The 17,096-nt window shown below is 44.1% G+C and overlaps 1 protein-coding gene across 1 annotated transcript; it reads left to right on the forward strand.

The window, feature by feature from the left end:
* Positions 1-2,049: 2,049 nt before the first annotated feature.
* On the forward strand, positions 2,050-14,867 carry Ovgp1 (oviductal glycoprotein 1). Its single transcript, XM_051165935.1, has 11 exons — positions 2,050-2,192; positions 2,721-2,750; positions 3,112-3,316; positions 4,163-4,219; positions 5,523-5,688; positions 6,157-6,281; positions 7,764-7,872; positions 7,958-8,143; positions 11,179-11,295; positions 12,866-13,001; positions 14,185-14,867. The coding sequence occupies exons 1-11, from the start codon at positions 2,168-2,170 to the stop codon at positions 14,775-14,777; spliced, it is 1,749 nt and encodes a 582-aa protein (XP_051021892.1). The 5' UTR covers positions 2,050-2,167; the 3' UTR covers positions 14,778-14,867.
* The last annotated feature ends 2,229 nt before the right edge of the window (positions 14,868-17,096 follow it).

A 17,096-nucleotide genomic window follows, 5' to 3' on the forward strand; every position in this document is an offset into this window, starting at 1 on the left:
AGAGGAGCAGTGGAGGAAGGGTCAGAAGTAGAGACCACCATATCCTGTCAAGGGCTTAAAAGGGATTGGGAAGAGCCTCAGGCCCCAGCAACCAACTGTAGCGTCTATAGTTTATATATTAGGTTGCAAAGTTGTAGACCCAGTAATAAGAATTAGGGCGCATGAATAGAGACTGGGAAGCAGGAGAAGCATGAGTGAAAAAGCATCAGGGGCCATCAAGCTGTGGTACAAGTTGTTACCAATCCTGACCTTTCTTGGCCTTGGGAGGCTTGCTGATTTTCTGATTTAGCTCAATAGCAGCCCAGGGGATGGAAGGTACGTGAGGCATATAGATAGGACTCAAGGGCCCCCAGGGACGAGACAGTGCAGGGAGGAGCTCTGGGGTATGTCTGATAATGAAGTCCACACTTCCTCACTGCAGCCATCATTGTTGCTTCTCCAAGACACTCATCTCCATGAACATGTGCACGCACATTCCAAAACAAAACATTGGACACCATTTCTCTTAGCTCTTTGATATATTAATAAACGACTGGTTTAAAAGTTAAGAATTTCAAATATGAGGCACCAGAGTATGTGTGAAAGTCATACCCCTCTCTCCACTCAACTGTGGAGAATGTCCTGTCCATTGGCTAGATCTGGGTAGGGGTTTTTGTCTCCTGGAGGGGGAGACCTGGTAGCACTCAGAGGAAGGATAGCAGGCTACCAAGAAGAGACTTGATACCCTATGAGCATATAAGGGGGGAGGAAGTCCCCCTCAGTCACAGTCATAGGGGAGGGGAGTAAGGGGAAAATGGGAGAGAAGGAGGAATGGGAGGATACAAGGGTTGGGATAACCATTGAGATGTAACAAGAATAAATTAATAAAAAAAAACAAGATAGAATTTTAAAAATTAAGAGTTTCTTCCTTATTTCATTTCACAAATGAAGGACAGATTTGACCACTGGGCACTGTGATTTCTCTGAATTCTCCACTGTGCTGAGATCTGCTTAGCATCTGTTAATGCATGTGTAACAGTATCAGAGAGAAGAGAGGGCACACAGTCTGAGACCATCTGGAACAAAGAAAGAAAAAGAAAACATGAATCAAAGCAACATCTGGCTTAACAGCCTTAAAAAAAAAATTTACATTGTTGTTGCATTAAAAAAAAATTAGCTCTTGTGTGTCCATAATCAATTTATCTTCCTGAGGCTCATGGTTGGCTCATGTGCCTGCCAGATGTTTTCTGACTCTTACAAACTTTCAGGATCCTTTTATTCTCACAAGAAATTAATGGGTCTGTTAGCTCCAGGCCCACTTCCCATGCAGAATACCCTCTGGATGCTGCTCAAGAGTGCTGTCCCCTCCTGGAAGACCTCATGTCAGCGGGCAGTGAACAGAGGAAGCAGGGAGCAAGCACCAGCTCTCCTGCCTGGTTTCACATCAGACCCTGGGGCTGAACTCCCACTCTGGGTGTCATGATTTAGTGGCTTCATTGGCTCTACCTGTTCACACAGGCTCCCTGGCCAGCGTCAGTATTTCACTTTGAGCACCCTCCTCTTTTGGCCAACTTCCTAACAACATCTGCAATTAATTAACCTATCAATTTACGCAAACTGCAGTTTTCGTACTACCTCTTTAGTCCCTATACATTTCTTTGAAATAAGAATGAGCTATTACTTTTACAGGCAACGGTCTTTCTTTTATGTGTGGAAACTTCAGGGGCTCAGCAACTCACCCCAAAATTATAAAACTTGTAAGTGGTTTAACACAGAGATTGATACCTTGGCCCTAAAACCTGAATCCAATGCTGAAGGTTTTGATACCCTGCTTTCCTGATAGACCCCATCATGAAGTATTTCTCTCCCACTAGCTGTGGGAGCTGGATACCAGGAAATGGGGCCAATTGGCAGCCAAGGCTCAGGAACACTGCACTCTGTTACAGCCTGCAGTGAATACTGACTCCCTCCTAGTGTCAGGTCAGGGACCTGGCTTTGTTGGCTCTGAGAACTACAGTGAGTCTGGAGAGGGAGTACAAGTTTTCTGGGGTCATTGTGACTCTTGGATCATTGTTTCTGGCGTGGTGCGTATGCGTAGCTGGGCTGTCCCCTGCTGCATACGGGTCAGCTCTTATTAAAGGGTCTTGAGCTCCATCCCCATAATCCCCGTAGCTACCAGACAGCCGAGATGGGGAGGCTGATGCTGCTGGCTGGTGAGTGCGACAGATCCTAGCAATGCCACACAGTCCAGGAGAGACCAGTTTGTCCTTTCTCTGGTACCCACTAGAGAAGCCTGGGGCTTAAGGAGCCTAGATTAGGCGAATATAGGATAGACTTAATAAAGAATCCAAGGCACTCAGGGAGGAGGGGGCAAGGCAGTAGTTCTCCAACCTGGTTGTCTTCCTGCCTGGCCTTCATCTTGGACTAGTTAATTCAGGTTTTTTTGGGGAGAGGGCTGTGATGGGAACACTTTTGAATTTGTAGCCAGAATTGAGAAGCATGGGATGAGAGCTGTAGCTTGGACTTCTAACATTGTCCCTGGGTAAAGCATGTACAGTTGTGTGTGTTGTTTACTAGAAAAAGAGCTTAGGCTAGCTCCACTGTTAACTTGGGAAACCAGTAACTGACATGTGTCCCCATTTGTGTATCTGTATGTGCATACAGTGCTGAGCTGGAGGGGGCACTTGCTAACTGGAGGTTGTGGGGGGGCATGCACACACTATATATATATATTCCTGCAGGACTGATTCTTCTGATGAAACACAGTGATGGTAAGGAAATCATCTTCTCCCCTTCAGAAGCAGGGAGATTCTCCAGTCAGCGTCTCCTGAAGCCCTGCCATGGCTCCTTGCTCAGAGGTTATTGAGCCAGTATACTTCAGCACAGGACGCTTGCCACTTGCTGTTTGTATGGTTCAGTGTATGCCAGGATCTAGACTCATAAAGCATTCTTTTTTCTCTGGGGCCTCAGCTGTAAGGGCAAGAGGTTTGGGGCATGCGTGGGAGGCTCTGGTGTATGTTTGCGGGAGGCTGTTACAGTGGCTTGGTCTCTTAGGCTCACTCTACTCTCTAGACACTTAGATCCCTTCTCACCTCATGCTCCCTGCTGACTAATACTTGCTGTCCTTGCCAGGTACTGCCTACAAGCTGGTGTGTTATTTTGCCAGTTGGGCACATAGTCGGCCAGGCCCTGCCTCCGTCTTGCCCCGTGACCTGGACCCCTTTCTTTGTACACACCTAGTATTCGCCTTTGCCTCGATAAGCAACAATCAGATTGTTGCCAAGAATCTTCACGATGAGAAAATTCTCTACCCAGAGTTCAACAAACTCAAGGAGAGGTATGTTCGATGTGCAGTTGGGTTCTCAGATCTTATAGCTAGAAGGAAATTAAGCCTATTTTTCTTATTACTCTTAAAATGTCCTGATTTTTCTAATTCTAATTGTCTTTCAAATGAAGGGCTGAGTATTTCCAATGTAAGAGCTCTTTATTGGCCAGCCCTCTTCAGCCCCTTGTTGCCTTGATAAATTGGTAATTAATAGTGCCTATTCTTGGATGCCTTCACACACCTTTCTCCTGATAAACTTCGGCTCACCCTTTGAGCCTAGTTGTGAAGAATTGATGCTGTTGACATGCTTCAAAGGAGTCTAGAAAATCACAAATACTCAACCAATGTTAATGTTTTTGTTATCTCTTGCCACTTGGAACTCCCAAGCTGCAGGCTTTTCAAGGGGAGCTCTCTGAACACTGGGCAGTTAGGACCTTGACTACACAAAGCAGTTGATGCACAGGACCTGCCGATGTTTCCTGTCAGAAACCTGTGGGTTCCTTCTCTGCCCAAGGGCCATAGAGCAGTGGGCAGGCCGAGCTTCCATTGAGTGGGATGCTTGTCTGTGTATTTCCTGCTGTATTTCAAGCAGACAAAGGCACATAGTCATTGCTCAGTGAATATGTGTTGAGTAAGAAAACGGGTGACTAGAAACATTCTAGAGTTTTCTGGAAATATGATGAGGGAGTAGAGGAGCTTGAGGGAATCTCCATATACCTTCTCCCATTTTTTTTTAAATATACCTGCCATGTCATTCCCCGTTGTTTTGCCAAATAAGCAAAAAGGAAAAAAAAGGCCACGACTGAAGGTATCCATTGAGTAAGGATCTGCTTACCTATGTCTCTCCCCACATTTCAGGAACACGGAGCTGAAGACACTGTTGTCCGTTGGAGGGTGGAACTTCGGCACATCACGGTGAGTTGTTCTGCCCTTGCTTTCTCTCTGGGAGGTACAGTAGAGTGGAGTACTTTCTCTCTGGAAGTGAGAACAGTGGTGTGTGTGTGTGTGTGTGTGTGTGTGTGTGTGTGTGTGTGTGTGTGTGTGTGAGAGAGAGAGAGAGAGAGAGAGAGAGAGAGAGAGAGAGAGAGAGAGAGAGAGAGAGAGAGAGAGAGAGAGAATATGGTTCATTCAGGGCTCAGAGTGTAGCTCAGTGCCAGTGCACTTGCTGAACACAACCAAGACGCTGGGTGTGACCCTTAGCACCATCTGAAAGCACACCCAAACAAAACACATGAGTAGCAGCTAAAATGGGACATTCACAAATGAATCTCAAACTCTTTTAGTTGGAGGCAGGCGTTTTGCCTCTGCAGAGAAGAGTTTTATATCGAATAAGAACAGTAACCCCCAAACCTCACAGGTCCTGGACTTCCCCACTTTGTAGGTGGAGATGCTTGTGTTGGAGATAAAGAAGCAGTAGATGATATTTTGGTGGTATTGCAGGGACTCACAGCGTACATCTCTCATGCCGCCCATCTGAGATACCATAGGCAAATGACAAACCACCTTCTTATTCTCAGAGGGAAAGTTTCCCTGCCTCCTGGCTAAGATCTGGCACGGAGCCTGCTTTCCAGCCTTGGAAGGAGGTCAGATCTGATAGTCTGGTGAGGATAGGATGCTCCTTGTAAGGGACCCCCAGGTGGGATGGAAGAATCCAAATGTGAGGTGACTGGTGACTAGCTCTATCCAACCCCAGGCCTCATCTCTGCTTCTCTGACTTACTGTGAGCCTAAAGCCAAGTGAGATGCCACGTGTATGTATGTATCTATGTATGAATGGTTGCTTGTGACCTGGCTGTATTTCAAATTATTGGGAAAAGAAAGCAAGAGTCACACACATTGAAGCTTCTTCGAAGTGTCCTTACCCCTAAAGAGGGCCCAGTGGATTGGTGGCTAATAGACAAGGGAACCCAGGTCTGTTATCTCTAGGTCTAGTTATCTTAAAATCATTTGTATAAGATTAATCTGGATCTGCTTAAAGTTCAGCTTCAATAAGCAAGAATTACTCTTAAGTGTTTTGCTATGGAAAAGCAAGCAAGCAGACAAACAAACAGAAAATTAAACAAGCCAATGAATAAAAGAGCCACAGGTGGGACTCGTTCTTGAGAGCACATGGCCTTTTGTGGCAGCTTAAGCTGCCTGAAAGGGGACACATTGCTAGGCCCTCAGAGAGCACTGTGATTTTGACAACACTGTTCTTTGCCTTACCCTGGTCCCTGCAGGTTCACCACTATGCTGTCCACATTTGCCAACCGGGAAAAGTTTATTGATTCTGTTACATTCTTCCTGAGAACACATGGCTTTGATGGTCTCGACCTTTTCTTCTTGTACCCTGGACTACGAGGCAGCCCCACACAGGACCGCTGGAATTTTCTCTTCCTAATTGAAGTAAGGTCACTAAGCAAACGCTTCTACTTCCCATTTGTGGGTGGGGTGGGGGTGAACGGCAGAGAGGTAACACAAGGTTAGGGCAGGAGAAAGGGACAGCACAATCATTTCCTGACATTCCCTGGAGGTGCTGGGCCACTTTGCTGTGGAGTGGTTGCCCTGTGGCTGTCTTTGTCTCCACCTGGATCTTACCTCAGCTCTGTAGCCTAAGGAACACTTTCTCACTGAAGCTTTCTGGCCCAGTTTGCATTCCATGTTCCCAGTCTGTTTTCCTTCCCTCTGTTAGCTTAGGTAACCATGTTGGCATGCAGCTGTCTTTCTCATAGCCTTGTACAGAACCTGTGTTTTCTTTCTGTCCCAGACCTGGCTTAAAGAGATTAAACAATTCTGGATGAGGCTTCCCCCTCTGACTGCTTTGTTTGTTTGTTTTGTTTTTGTTTTTTTGTCTTTTTGTGCCTTTCTTCCTAGGAGCTCCAGTTTGCCTTCGAGAAGGAGGCCCTGCTTACCCAGCAACCTCGGCTGCTGCTGTCAGCTGCTGTCTCTGGGATCCCATCCATCATCCAAACATCTTATGATGTGCATCTTTTAGGAAGGTGAGTGGATGTTGTTCCAGAGTGGCTCAAACACGGTCTGAGCCCCCGTTTGCTTGTCCCCGCGTTCGTGAGGTCCTGGGGTGAGTTGAAGAGTTGGGTGAGGAGCTAGTGATGTGTGGATAGGAATGGGCATTTTACCCATCCCTGGGGTTTTCTTTGAAAAATCAGAACTTGGTGTTATATTTCTGGCTTATAACACCACTGTTACAGGTAGAATCTTCTTGAGGCCCATTGCTGGAACTCACAGGTAGAGAACTCCATGGGCCTGGCCTCTTCCTCCTCTAAGCACGGGAGTGAACACATTATATGCAAATAGATGATAGTGTCACAGGACAGGTGAGTGACAAGCAATGCCAAGGAAAGCAACACAGGAGTGTGCAGTCACACTCACACTACAGAACAGATTTTTTTCAAATGTTAAAAAAGCAGACAAAAATGGGTAGGCCATAGATTGTTCTAGATATGCTGGCTCCAGACTAATTTTCTTACATCACAATCAAGTGTTTAAAGATGAAGAAACCAAGAAGAGAAGGAAAGGACACAATATTCCTGTGCAATTGCATGAGGGAGAGGTGTTTTTTTTTTTTTTTTTTTTGGTTTTTCGAGACAGGGTTTCTCTGTGTAGCCTTGGCCATCCTGGACTCACTTTGTAGACCAGGCTGGCCTCGAACTCACAGCGATCCGCCTGCTTCTGCCTCCCGAGTGCTGGGATTAAAGGCATGCGCCACCACGCCCGGCTCAGGAGAGGTGTTTTAATGTGGGAGGAAAAGAGAGACCTAAGAGGGAAGAGAGCTTATTCGTGTTAATTGTGTTGCCAGGAAACATTGAGAGAGCACAGCCTTTACCTAACTGGGACTTTTAGCAAATTTGTTAATCTGAGTTTCTAATTATTTAACTTTAAAATTTTCGAGACTGCCATGAAATACAGAGAGGAGAGAGAGAGAGGGAAAGAGAGAGAGAGAGAGAGAGAGAGAGAGAGAGAGAGAGAGAGAGAGAGAGGGAGAGATGCAGACTATTTATGGAATTGACCAGATTAAAGTAGATGACCAGTGTAAGCCTTTACATTCTGCCATGACACATGCTCAGTTAGCACATGGTCATTATGACCATGAAAGTGTTCTGGAAGAGTGAGAGTCAGTGTTTCCTTGATACACATTTCTTTTACTCTCATGGGCCGGTGCTGTGATTGGATTTCATGATAGTTAATGAAGACCTCTGCCAGCACTGTGTCAGGTCCCGCATGCAATCATGTTCTTGTCCGAGCTCCTTCTATCTCCACTTATAGTCTCAGGATGCACGGAGCTTGATGCACAGCTATTTCTAGCCAGCAGTTCATTGCATCTCAAAGTGGCTGGCATATCCTGCGCAGGCTCACAAGAGCAAGAAATCTTGATGACCAGCTACTTAGCTGAAGAGTACTGTGATGATCTGAGTTGAGTAATTTAGTCAGCCTGACAGTCATGTCTCCTTTGTTCCGTACAGACGACTGGATTTCATTAACGTCTTGTCTTATGACTTACATGGAAGTTGGGAAAAGCTTACAGGACACAACAGTCCTCTGTTCTCCATTCCTGAAGACTCCAAATCTTCGGTAAGAAAAAGAAAGGTCTCAGGTCACCCACATTTCCATCCTTGAGGCCAGGCCATTGGTGAGGCTGTCTTCTTTCCACCCACAGGCATATGCTATGAATTACTGGAGAAAGCTTGGGGCACCCACGGATAAGCTCATCATGGGCTTCCCCACCTATGGGCGTACCTTCCACCTCCTCAAAGCATCTAAGAATGGATTGCAGGCTGCCTCAGTGGGACCAGCATCTCCGGGAAACTACACCAAGCAGGCTGGCTTCTTGGCTTACTATGAGGTGATGGGATTAGAGAGCTCTGTCTCGATGTTGGGGTTCCTTCCTCAGTCTGGAATAAACACTAAGGCAAGAGCAATGGTGGATAAGAGACCCCCATCCCCCACTCTCCCAGACAAGGGGAATTCACCGAAAACTGCTTTTCCTTTGGGAAGGATTAGAGTCTTCTGTAAGAGTTGTGAAGCGGGGGAGAATGTGAAGGGAAAGGAAACAAAGGATTTTAACTGTGACATTGCTAAATCCAGACTTGGCCTATGGCCTGTATAAAAACAAGCCTTTTACACACGCACGCATGCCTGCACGCACGCACGCACGCGCACACATGCTCTTGCAAAATTCTGTGTAAAAGAAGACCTAAGTATTGATGAAATGCATTACTTTGGCAGACTATTGACCCTGATTTCCTCTGATGGCATCTAGGGCACCAAGGTTTCCCTTGGCAAGGTTTAAACAAACTGTCTGAAATCTTGGTTCTCAGCTTGTCATCTTTTAAAAAAAATATATATTGTGTGAGCCAGGTGTGGTGGCGCACACCTTTAATCCCAGCACTCGGGAGGCAGAGGCAGGCAGACCACTGTGAGTTCGAGACCAGCCTGGTCTACAAAGTGAGTTCAGGATGGCCAAGGCTACAATAGAGAAACCCTGTCTCGAAAAACCAAAAAAAAAAAAAAAAAAAAAAAAAAAAAAAAAAAAATATATATATATATATATATATATATATATATATATATAGTGTGCTTTTAATTATTTTAGTTTTTATAGTCAACCTATGGTAAGATCGTTAACAGTCAAGAATAATGGCAAGCTCTCATAAATAGGTGTGTGGATATACATCGATAGCAATATAACAAAGAAAATAAGTATATGACATGCATGATGCACATAGACAAACACATATGCACACACTTTTACATAAACACACCGCTTCTGTAAAATCAATGAGACAGTCTAGCGGAAGGGAGAAAGAATAGTGGAGAAAATAGGTATATGAGTGTTCTGACTTTTATAGTTTGACGTAGCTTAAAGTGAACATTTAAGGGTGGGACAGGGAGGAGAGGAGGAAGGGAGCTGCAATCAGGAGGTAAAGTGAAATAATAAAAACATCAATAACAGCAGCAACAACAACAACAACAACAACAATAATATGAACAGTTTAACACACAGAGGTTTACATGTGTGATTTGCATTTCTAAAGTTCAAATTAGAAATAAAAAGAAAAATATCACAAGTAATATGTAGGAGTGAGAGATAGCAGATAAATATACATTCCTCCTGTCCGCTAGTGGATGGCATATGGTTCAGCTTGTCATCTTTTCCATCTTTCAACGCCAAAGTCTTGGCCAAAGCTTGGAATTTGTGGATGAAAGATTGCGTTTGCCACCCTCCTTATGGTGCAGTCTCCCCTGCAGCCAGATTTCTCTGATTGAGTTCATGCGCGAGAGAGTGAGTGAACAGCTATGGAGCATTGTGTATGTGCCAAGTGCTGGGCCTGGCACCTCTCAAGCCTTAGAGCCATGTTGTATGATTCCAGCGGCAGTTTCTATATGAGAGTGGCTCATACCCTTTTAAATGTTTTCCAAAATGAATTGTGTTTCAAAATTCTAAATTTTATATTTAGAGAGGACTATAAAAGGCCTATGTTGTATTTTAAACACTGTATTACTATATAATAATAACTATAATTGTAGTTAATAACTAAAATTTCTTGGAAAATGTCAAAGAAATATTTGATTTCTAATGCATCTTTGACTAAAATATTTGCTTTAGAAATAAAAACATTTTTAGTTTTTTATATCACTTAAAAGAAAAACCATCATAACAGAGGACCACCATACACTCAGTTTCATCACTCGTCCACACTCAGTCCTTTTTCATCTCTGCACCCCGACTCCTTGCCTCTTTATTAGCAAGTCTAAGATTTCCTCTACTGTACGCTCTACTGTACGCTCTTTCTTCTCTACCCCAGTTCTTCCTATTTTAACAAAACTTGCATTGGAATAGCATAGAGGAAATGGACAGGTCCCCAAGGGAATGAATGGTGGGAGAGGACAGCAAGAGTGTCGGGCTGTGGGATCTGGAAAAGCCTTATGGAGCAAGTAAAGTCTAAGTAGACTTCAAAGCACAGAGAATCTTTGTGGGTAATCGAGGACAGCAGGGTGCCAGATGGAGAGTTGTAATCCTCCCTTAGGAGTGGACATGCTTTGTGTGCTGCCAACCTCTGCTCTGTGTTGGATCATTGGAGACATTTTTCTGCTAATCTTATGGAGCATGGTTGTGTGTTGTGTTATAGTTGAAAGAATGTTTTTAAGGGCATGATATGTTAAGAAAACATCAACACACAAAACCTTTAAGGTACAACCAACTCACCATTCAACCAATAGACCCACAATAACGTCATCATCATCATCTACCTAATTATCATCTATCTCTCATCTATCTATCATCTATCTATCCATCTATCTATCTATCTATCTATCTATCTATCATCTATCTATCTATCATCTATCTATCTATCTATCTATCTATCTATCATCTATCTATCATCTATCTATCATCTATCTATCTATCTATCTATCATCTATATATCTATCATCTATCTATCTATCTATCCATCTATCTATCTATCATCTATCTATCATCTATCTATCTATTATCTATTTATCTATCATTTACCTAATTATCTATTTATCTATCATCTTTCTATCTGTCATCTAATTATTTATTTATCTATCATCTATCTAATTATCTATCTATCTATCTATCTATCTATCTATCTATCATCTATGTAATTATCAATCATCTACCTATCTATCTCTCTTAGCCATAGACACTAGAGGAAGGACCATGTAACAGAAGGGACAAAGTTAGTACGTAGAGGAAGTCCTTTATGGACACTTTCCTTGCTCCCTGTTTGGTTCCCATCTCAGGTCCTGCTGAGAATTTTTCCTGAATTCTTTCTCCAGAGACAAGAAGCAACTGTATCTCCTGGTGCTTCTCTTCAGGGCATTTTATGGCACTCACATGTGTCCTCTTGGCAGGTCTGTTCCTTTGTCCAGAGAGCAAAAAGGCACTGGATTGACTATCAATATGTTCCATATGCCTACAAGGGGAATGAGTGGCTTGGCTACGATGACACCATCAGCTTCAGTTACAAGGTGAGACACGTGCTCTTTCCTGGTCCAGTATTCAGATTCTCATTAGCTTTGATGGGATTCTTCCTTCCTTCCTTCCTTCCTTCCTTCCTTCCTTCCTTCCTTCCTTCCTTCTTTCCTTCTCTCTCTCTCTCTCTCTGTGCCCATACTCATGCACACATGTGTATATTTCACCAAGCCCCCATAAAAATTATGGATAGGTAGATGGACTGAGAAAAGTTCAATAAAGTTTCCTGAGGGTGGCAGTGAGAGGAGGAGGAGGAGGGAGGAGGAAGTGATTTTTGAGAGAGGCTCATTGGGATATATAGACTCTTGTGTAAGTGGCATAAATAAAGTAGAGACTGACAGGTGTGTGTGTGTGTGTGTGTGTGTGTGTGTGTGTGTGTGTGTGTAAGAGAGAGAGAGAGAGAGAGAGAGAGAGAGAGAGAGAGAGAGAGAGAGAGAGAGGGGAGCTTCACATGTGACCTTGCTACAAACATTTGCGATTTTGAAAACTCTGAGGGACAAGGAAGGATACAAGCACAAGATAATGAGGGTGTGGACCAGGTGTTTTGGAGTAGGAGTGGATTGCGAGTATAAATGACTGCTGCATATTGGGCTTAGGAGTAGAGAGAATTCACTGTTCTGTTGTAGGTAGTAGAAATGGCAGGTGTTGGCTGTTCTTTGTGGGGACAGTTTGAGGTAAAAAAAAAAACCACTAGAGATAGTGGGACACTGATGATGTTTTACTATGTACTTCTAGGCATAACTCAGGTATAAAGGAAGGCTTCTAGGACACAGACAAGATGACTTAGTAGAAACAGCAAATCAGATGGACTTAAATATGCGATCCTCAGAACATCAGATAGAAGATCTCACTTGCTCCTATCATGTATTGTGGGGAAGCCCTGGGATGGGTAGGAGAGAGTGGACTGGAATTATAGGGATTACTGTACCTTGCTGAGCTAGGGCTAGAGAGAGGACATGAGCCTGGTGAGGGGATGATTAAAGCATTTTGGTCAGAGAATATCGGAGCAGAAAGAAACCTTGGAGGTCATTATTGGAACATAACTACTTTAAATGTTCCAGTGCTCTTGCATGGGGCAGGTCAGTTAGCAAGGAAGTAGAGGAATTATGTATGCTAAGACAGAAACTGCCTTTCCATTTTCTAGGGACCACACTTGCCCTCCCATCATCAACACTCTCAGTGTTTAAAAATAAGCAGAATGGATGGTTCATTTCAGCGGAGAGCTGTCTCTTTGTGGAGGGGGAAGGCAGATAGTTCAGCCATCCTGTCTGAGCTCCACGTTTCAAATGAAACAAACAAACAAAATCCCTTATTCCCATTGTAGAGTATAGGCATTCTTTTGGCCCCCTAAATACTGAAAATATTTACTTTTCTTACTTTTCTTAAGTAAGAAAATACTTACATTTTCTTAAATGAGGTGACCAAATAAGAGAAAAGTCACACAATTTCTAAGATTCCATAGCTAATGAGAAGTAGAGGGTTAGAGCCCCGTGCAGAGTATAATCATATCTGCCATCCTTCATAGCCTTCTGCAGGGTGGTTAGTAGCTGACTGTTACTTTTACAGGCAATGTTCGTGAAGAAGGAGAGTTTTGGGGGAGCCATGGTATGGACACTGGATACAGACGATGTCCGAGGCACTTTCTGTGGCAACGGCCCTTTCCCCCTTGTCCATATATTGAATGAACTGTTGGTGAAGGCAGGTAAGTTACTGGCATGTGCAACTTGGAGAACCAGACACTGGGGGGTCCATTCTGTCAGGTCTAACTTCTTTGACTTGACATTGAGGAAAGAGAGCAACCAACTTTGACGTCTTTGAGCTTCTTTGCCTCATCTGAAAATGAAATAGTCTCAGACTCAGGACATTATTATAAGAATTAAATGAGATACTGGATGAACAGCATACCATTTCATAGCTAACATTCATTGCTATTTTTCCTTCTTATTTAATGGGCAAGGGACTAGAAAAGGGATATATATCTACCCATCTATCATCTATCTATCATCTATCTATCTATCATCTATCTATCTATCATCTACCTATCTATCTATCATCTATCTATCATCTATCTATCATCTATCTATCTATCTATCATCTATCTATCTATCTATCATCTATCTATCTATCTATCTATCATCTATCTATCATCTATCAGCTATCTATCTCATCTATCTTCATCTATCATCATCTATCTATCTATCTATCTATCATCTATCTATCTATCATCTATCTATCTATCATCATACATCTATCTACATCTATCTATCTATCATCTATCTATCTAGCTATCCTCATCTATCTATCATCTATCTCTATCTATCTACTATCTATCATCTATCTGTCTATCTATCATCTATCTATCTATCATCTATCATCTATCTATCATCTATCTATCTGTTCTTTTTATCTCCTTTATACTTATTCTAATCTAATTGTTTACAACTGGCTGTCTATACAAGTCTCCTGACCTCAGCTTTGTGGTGTACTGACAGCTTCCCTTTGAGGTGTCAACAACAAATTAGGCTTTGAATAACAGGTCTGGGTAGAGGTACCGAGGGAGGTTAGATGAGGGTTCAAACATAGGGAAGGAACAAAGAGCCTTCCTTGAATTTGGCACCAGAAAGGCAGCAACTCCACAGACAGCCTACAGTTTGGGCCTGTGTTAACTCTTTAGGGAAGGGGCACAGAGCATCTGTGTGGTAGGATTTTTTTTTTTTTTAATCTTCTCCCTCTGGGAAGTAAATTATGAAATCCTTCAATGATGGATTTTTGGATCAGGTCCCTCAGCTTTAGAGTGGATTTAGAGTTGTTGGGAATTAATAAGAAAGGAAAGAAGAGGTAGAAATCTTATTTATTTATTTATTTATTGGCTAATTTTTCTCCAGAATTCAACTCAACCCCCTTGCCACAATTTTGGTTTACGTCGTCTGTGAATTCCTCAGGCCCTGGTTCTGAGAAGCTGGCTGTGACAGAAGCATTGACCACTGATACTATAAAGGTTTTGTCCCCAGGAGGAGAGGCTGTGGTCACTGAGGTTCACAGGAAGCACGAAAATGTGACAGTAATCCCCAATGGTGGACTTTTGACCCCTGGGGAAACAGCATCTTCTGCAACACATACTGCAGCTCTAGAAAGTATCACTATGGCTCCTGGGGCAAAAACTATTACCTCACTGGATCTTCTTTCTGAGACCATCACCACTGGGATGACAGGAACAGTCCAGACACAGACAAATGGGGGAGAGACCATGGCCACAGTGGGTCATCAGTCTGTGACCCCTGCAGGGATGGATACGACTCTTGTCTATCTTCCGACTATGACTCCAAGTGAGAAGGCAACTTCCAGAAAGAAGGCTGTGGTCCTTCAAAAGGTCACTGTTCCCCCTAAAGAGATGTCAGTTACCCCTAGTGGGCAGAGAACAAGTCTAACATGGGAGAGTTTGACTACTGAGGTAGCAACCTACTCCCCGGATGGGTGAAATTGATCCTTCCATAGAAGTTGAGAACAGAATGCTGTCCTTCAGCTCTGTTGTCCTGTCCCCAGGATACACTCCTTTCACCTTTAAACATGGCTTCACTCTTGCTGAGTGGAAGCATTCCTTTGTCAACTCAAAAACATTTCTAACAAATCTCCTTTCTCTTAAAGAAGAAAGAAATAAGATCCAAGAAACTCTGGATCAAAGATCACGGGCTCCATTGGTGGCAAATGTTAGGGAAAACACAGTGGTGTGACAGAAGCCAGCTCCTGCTGCCACCCACAAGCCACTCGTGGGGCAAAGCTGTCACCGAGGCCACCATGGGGCAATCTCCTTTCTGCTGAATAAACTGGAAGCATGCAAACCTTTCTGTTGCCTCTGCAATTCTTTTCTATTTTTATTTATGTATATGTGTGAGTGCCTGTTTGAGGGAATGCTCACACAGACAGGTGCCTTTGGGGGACAGAAAAAGGGCACTGGCTTCGTTGGAGCTGGAGTTACAGGTGGTTGTGAGCTGCCCGACATGGGTGCTGCAAACCTAACTCTGGGGCTCTACAAGAGCAGCGCGTACTTTTTACTTCTGAGTGGCTTCTCCAGCTTACCCTGAGATCCTTTTAAAAAATTAATTAATTAATTTACTTTACATGCCAGTTGTAGGCATTCCCTACTCTCTTCCTGGTCCCATCCTCTCTTTCTTACCCACCCCAGCTCATTAAGTCCCCCTGTGGCCTGATGAGGCAGCTCCACCAGGGGGAAGTGATTAAAAAGCAGGCAACTGAGTCCGTGTCAGAAACCTGGGGGGCCCACATGGGGCCTAAGCTGCACATTGGCTACATCTGTGTTGGGGGCCTACGTCCAGTCCATGCATGGTCCTTGGTTGCTGCTTCAGTCTCCCCAAGCCCTGCTGGGCCCTGGATAGTTGGGTCTGAAATGATCTCAACAATCCAATTGTCAGCTTCTTTCTTTCAAGGTGGATTCCCTCCTTTGCTGGTTTTGGAAATTTCTTTGAGTCTAGTCTACAGTGATGTTTTCCTGTGCAGATTATGTTTTCTTTGTTGCTTCTAATTCCCTCTTTAGGTCTTGAATAGCTTTATTAATTTCTTTCTCCTGTTTGATTGAATTTTCCTGCAATTCTTTATAGGATTTATTCAGTTCCTTCATCTGTTTAGATGTATTTTCCTGTGAGTCTTCATAAGATTTATTCAGTTCCTTCATCTGTTTGAATGTATTTTCCTACATTTCTTTGAGTGATTTATTTTGTTCCTTCAAGGCTTCTATCATTTTAATCACCTCAGATTTAAAGTCTTCTTCTTGCGCTTTGTGGGTGTTCATCTCTCCAGGGCTTGCCGTGGTAGGATCATTGGTTTCCAGTGGTGTCACATGGCTCTGAGTTTTGTTGCTTGTCTTCTTGCACTGGCCTCTAGGCATCTGGTTGTCTCTGGTGTTAGCAGGCCTAAAGATGGGGTTGCTGTCTGTGTCCCACGTGTGGCAGATAGGTTGGAAGCAAGCAAGGAGAGCTCCAAGCCAAGGCTGTTTGTTAGTGCTCCCCAGGTTGGTGGACAGTGGGTGTTGGAGCCTGCACTCAGCTCAGCTCTGCTGGGTTCCCTGTCTGTATCCTGGTTGGGTCAGGCGGGGGAAGGAGGAGGATGAGAGAATTCCAAGCCCAAAGCCGCTCAGGTGCCCTACAGTCCTTTTCAGGATGACAAGGGCTCTCTCCTTATCTGCTCTGTGTTCCAGATGGGCCAGGCTGGTAAGCATCTGTGATAGATCCAAGCCCAAAGCTGCTCAGGTGCTCCACAGGCCTTGAGATGGCAGGGCTCTGCCTATCTGCTATCTGCTATCTGCCTATCTGCTCTGTGACCCAGATGGGCTAGGGTGGTAAGCAGCTGGCAGGCAGAGAGATCCATGCCCAAAGCTGCATGGCTATCTTACAGTCCTCAAGGTGGGCTGTCCCCAGGGACTTTTCTGTGGGTTAGCTGGGTGGTCAGGGGTCGGATCCATCCACTCTCCACATAGTGTGGGAATCTCACCTGGGAATCAGTAGCACTGGTGTTTTGTAGCTCTCAGTTTGGTCTTGAGGTTGCTGCGCAGTCGTGGTTGTCCTGCTGATCCGCATGATGTGTGATCAGCGCAGCCATCTTGGATCTCCTCCGTATGCAGATTATGGACTTCCTTCTCTGACATTAGCACCCACACACCACTGCGGTGTGGGCGGGGCTGGGAGAGCAGAGCCAGAACTTATCTCTTCCGGAAAATTTTCCTACAATTCTCTCTGTGAGGAAGACAGAGAAGGGAAATTTTTCCAAAGACATTTGATGCTTG

Source organism: Acomys russatus, chromosome 23 (assembly GCF_903995435.1).
Source record: "Acomys russatus chromosome 23, mAcoRus1.1, whole genome shotgun sequence".
NCBI lineage: Eukaryota > Metazoa > Chordata > Mammalia > Rodentia > Muridae > Acomys > Acomys russatus.